We start from the raw sequence: 5,000 nt of genomic DNA, 5'->3' as shown, positions 1-5,000 counted from the left end.
TTTGGCCTGGTGTTGGCAGGCCTGGGATTCTATCTCTACAAACAACGGTACGTAGCTTTAGTAACCCAATAATAATACATGCCACTTAGCGGAAGCTTTTCTCTCACGCCACACAGTGCAGTGAGTGTACTGGGAGCCACACAGGACCACATCATGTTAGTATTGGTTCGGTTGTATAAAGAGAAGCGGAACATATTTCAGTTTCACTGTTCATAGAAATGTTTCTTGACACTGAGAAGTGGTTGATGCTTAAAACAGCAGAGTGGTATTGTCTCACTAACAGATGTGTTCGCTGTGTCCTCTGTTCTGTAGGAAAACGGATCAGACCCAGTACAGCGGATGTTCAGTCCACGAGAACAACAACGGTCAGGCCACGTATGAGAACCCCATGTACGACACCAACACCAAGTCTGCAGAGGGGAAAGTGGTTCGCTTCGACCCTAACCTCAACACTGTATGCACCGTGGTTTGAAGATATGGGTGTGCCAAACGCACCGTGATTTTGAAGATGGTTTGCCAAACAAAAAGCTTGTTCAGAAACGCAGCACTGGTTTGATGATGATGTTTGATGTGTGTGCCGAACGGGATGCTTGAGAGTTCTTGGTTTTAAAAAAATGTTTTCGATGTCTTACCTTTATAATATCTCTCTGCAACAGAAAAGCAAAGCACACCTTCAGGAACAATAGTTGTGTGTATGGATGTTGGATGGGTGAGTCAGCAAGCAGTGCTCAAATGAGACTGTCCTCTTTTAAAAAATAAATCTTCACCAGTTATTGCTAACTACAGTCTAATGAATAATACCCTCCGACGTATTGGTGCACAGAGTTGTTTACGCTCTAGTCAACTCAAAGGATGGAGTGTTGTTAAGGCAACCAAATGGAACCCTAGTCATTTCCTGTTGTAGTTATCAGACCTGGGTTCAAATACTATTCGAAATCATCCCAATAATTTTAGCGTTTGCTCTAGTCTGTCTCGGGGTACCAGATGGGTGGAGGGTTTGTCCTTTTGCGACTATATTTTTTGGGTTCAATTGCGACAAGCAAGCTCAATAAAGCACAGATAAGGTATTTTAAATGAAATCGATGTATTTATTTATTTTATTGGACATATTTAAAATATATATAGAGTTGACTCATTCGTCTGAGCACAACAATACATTACAAATGTGTATCAAATCCTATTTGAACCCAGGTCTGTCTGCTAGTTTTTTTTCCAGTAGTAGTAGTATATATCCCCTCTCTCTGCATTGCTAGGTTTAATTCCCCTGGATCTGATTAAGAGCGCGTCTCAGACTTAAGGCCTCAATCAGATCAAGCACCAACACGATGATACCAGACACCCGCATTGCTGATGTTCTAGGCGGTGTCGGAGGTGGAACTGCGTTGGAGCCGTCCAATCAGTGAGCAGCTACTCTTGTGTATCATTGTCACGAAGCCACACCCGCCCCACTCGCGTTAGAAGTTCAGACCCCAATGGCAATGTCCGCTTTAGGTATAATGCCGGGAGCTCTAAAGCGGTTCCACCTCCAACACATCAAACATCAGCGATGCGGATGTTGGCTAAAGTGGATCTAATTTAACCTAAGAGTTCCTCTCAGCGTGAGTCGATCAAAGTGATCTGTGCTGTTCATTTCCCACACTGTGATGTCAGAGAGAGACAGTGAAACTAGAACGGCTGTTTGAATACTGTGCTATACTGTCAGTGTACATAATGTCACTGTACTGAACGCACTCTTAACGCCAATTATACTTAAGATTGGATGTATCATGTCTCTACATCCTGACTGAGAACTTAAGGATGTATCGTGTCTCTACCCACTGACTGAGAATTTAAGGAGAAATGTTATCATAAAAGTACGGTATTTTCTTTGTGTGATGGAGAGAACATGAATTTCCTTTTCTTTGTTGAGGTTTTGGTTTGAGTTACAGTGGCTTGCGAAAGTATTCACCCCCTTGGCATTTTTCCTATTTTGTTGCCTTACAACCTGATTTTTTGGGAGGTTTGTATCATTTGATTTACACAACATGCCTACCACTTTGAGGATGCAAAATATTTTTTATTGTGAAACAAACAAGAAATAAGACAAAAAAACAGAACTTGAGCGTGCATAACTATTCACCCCCCCAAAGTCAATACTTTGTAGAGCCACCTTTTGCAGCAATTACAGCTGCAAGTTTCTTGGGGTATGTCTCTATAAGCTTGGCACATCTAGCCACTGGGATTTTTACCCATTCTTCAAGGCAGAACTGCACAAGCTCCTTCAAGTTGGATGGGTTCCGCTGGTGTACAGCAATCTTTAAGTCATATCAAAGATTCTCAATTGGATTGAGGTCTGGGCTTTGACTAGGCCATTCCAAGAAATTTAAACTCGAGTGTTGTTTTAGCAGTATGCTTAGGGTCATTGTCCTGCTGGAAGGTGAACCTCCGTCCCAGTCTCAAATCTCTGGAAGTGAAACAGGTTTCCCTCAAGAATTTCCCTGTATTTAGCGCCATCCATCATTCATGGGCTCCCGAGTGACGCAGCGGTCTAAGGCACTACAGACCCCCTGGTTCGATTCCAGGCTGTATCACAACCGGCCGTGATTGGGAGTCCCATAGGGCGGCGCACAATTGACCCAGCGTCGTCCGGGTTTGGCCGGTGTAGGCCGTCATTGTAAATAAGAATTTGTTCTTAACTGACTTGCCTAGTTAAATAAAGGTTAAATAAAAAATAAAATAAAATTCCTTCAATTCTGACCAGTTTCCCAGTCCCTGCCGATGAAAAACATCCCCACAGCATGATGCTGCCACCACCATGCTTCACTGTGGGGATGGCATTCTCGGGGTGATGAGAGGTGTTGAGTTTGCGCCAGACATAGCATTTTCCTTGATGGCCAAAAGCTCAATTTTAGTCTCATCTGACCAGAGTACCTTCTTCCACATGCCTTTTTGCGAACACCAAACGTGTTTGCTTATTTTTTTCTTGAAACAATAGCTTTTTTCTGGCCACTCTTCTGTAAAGCCCAGCTCTGTGGAGTGTATGGCTTAAAGTGGTCCAATGGACAGATACTCCAATCTCCGCTGTGGAGCTTTGCAGCTCCTTCAGGGTTATTTTTGGTCTCTTTGTTGCCTCTCTGGTTAATGCCCTCCTTGCCTGGTCCGTGAGTTTTTGTGGGTGGCCCTCTCTTGGCAGGTTTGTTGTGGTGCCATATTTTTTCAATTTTTTAATAATGGATTTAATGGTGCTCCGTGGGATGTTCAAAGTTTCAGATATCTTTTTATAACCAAACCCTGATCTGTACTTCTCCACAACTTTGTCCCTGACCTGTTTGGAGAGCTCCTTGGTCTTCATGGTGCCGCTTGCTTGGTGGTGCCTCTTGCTTAGTGGTGTTGCAGACTCTGGGGCCTTTCAGAACAGGTGTATTTATACTGAGATCATGTGACAGATCATGTGATACTTAGATTGCACACAGGTGGACTTTATTTAACTAATTATGTGACTTCTGAAAGTAATTGGTTGCACCAGATCTTATTTAGGGGCTTCATAGCAAAGGGGGTGAATACATATGCACGCACCACTTTTCCGTTATTTATTTGTTGGAAATCTTTGAAACAAGTAATTATTTTCATTTCACTTCACCAATTTGGACTATTTTGTGTAAGTCCATTACATGAAATCCAAATAAAAAAAACAATTTAAATTACAGGCAACAAAATAGGAAAAACGCCAAGGGGGGTGAATACTTTTGCAAGGAACTGCAGGTGTGTATCCTTTAGCCAGTGAGTCTGAGAGAGTTCCTATACATACTGTACATGTTGCTGTGTGTCTGTCCCATGGATGCTGACCGGAAAAATAAATCGATGTTTGTTTTACTGTACACTCTTAGAATAAAGGACTCCAAAAGGCTTATTTGGCTTCTTCGGCTGTTCTTCTACATGGAACCCAAATCCCAAAATGGTTCTGCAAAGGGTTCTGCTATGGGGACAGCCAAAGAACCCTTTTATATTCTAGATAGCACCTTTTTTTTTTTCTAAGAGTGTATGATCATCAGCCTCCACTACTAACATTCCTGTATATATTTCGCACGCGTTTGAAATCAGTTGCCAATGCGTCAGTATCTCATTATTTAGGTGCCAGTCCGTCATAACGGAATAAGGAACTCCACGTTGTAAATCATGAAATAAATCATGACAGTCAGTGCCTTGTCAAATACAGTATGGGCATAGTTTTAAAGAAACCGTTATGTATTATTTCATCAGTAACACACCAGTGTGTAAATCCATCCACCTTTTTGTTTTGATGATTTAGGATGTGTCCGAAATGGCGCCCTATTCCCTATATAGTGCACTACTTTTGACCAGAGCTCTATGGGCCCTAGTTCAAAAGTAGTGCACTATATAGGGAATAGGGTGCCATTTGGGACGGAGTTTACTGTATTTTCTGTCAGCCTTCCTTGTGTTGAAGAGACGTGCTGAAAGCAGGTCATTCGTGTGCATGTCTGCCAAAGATGATCACATCATAGTATAATAGCTTCTGTTTCTACCATGTGTATCTATCTTGTCATTGCAGTAACATTTTGTACATTTTACAGTTTTGATACTTGATGGCATTCTATTTGGCAAACGTCTTGTTTTATCAATATGTAATATCACAATCTCGCATTTCTTATTGACAACAAAGAAACAATTGCATCTGGTGTATATGGAAACTTTGTCTTAAGTCGAAGACTTCAAACTAGTTTAGAATGCAATTCACTGTACAAATCAGTGGTACTCCCAATATAAAACAATTCAGAGCCAATGTATATGTATATATTCAAACCTTTCGTAAAGAGATCTATTTTTATGCAATTAAAGCATTTGTAAGTTATTGAATATGTTGTGTACATTTCCATGTGTAAATGTCATGTAAGATTAAAAAAAAAATGTTTTTGTATTTTTTCTTTATTGCCAGTGTATAAATCCTTAATTTATATATAAAAATGTGAAGTATAAAGCTTTGTCGTTGACATTTTGTTTGT

The 5,000-nt window shown here is 41.0% G+C and overlaps 1 protein-coding gene across 1 annotated transcript in view; it reads left to right on the top strand.

Annotated features, from left to right (window-relative positions):
• LOC121543738 (CUB and sushi domain-containing protein 3) overlaps window positions 1-1,988 on the top strand; it is a 205,368-nt gene extending 203,380 nt beyond the window's left edge. The window contains exons 37-38 of the mRNA XM_045226581.1: window positions 1-47; window positions 313-1,988. The exon at window positions 1-47 is cut by the window's left edge and continues 92 nt beyond it. Coding sequence (XP_045082516.1) covers window positions 1-47; window positions 313-472 — 207 coding nt within the window. The 3' untranslated portion in view covers window positions 473-1,988. The remainder of the gene's footprint in view (window positions 48-312) is intronic.
• The last annotated feature ends 3,012 nt before the right edge of the window (window positions 1,989-5,000 follow it).

The sequence above is a fragment of the Coregonus clupeaformis genome, chromosome 17 (assembly GCF_020615455.1).
Source record: "Coregonus clupeaformis isolate EN_2021a chromosome 17, ASM2061545v1, whole genome shotgun sequence".
Classification (NCBI taxonomy): domain Eukaryota; kingdom Metazoa; phylum Chordata; class Actinopteri; order Salmoniformes; family Salmonidae; genus Coregonus; species Coregonus clupeaformis.
The sequence above is the reverse complement of the archived record's forward strand: the minus strand, read 5'-3'. Positions and strand labels throughout refer to the sequence as shown.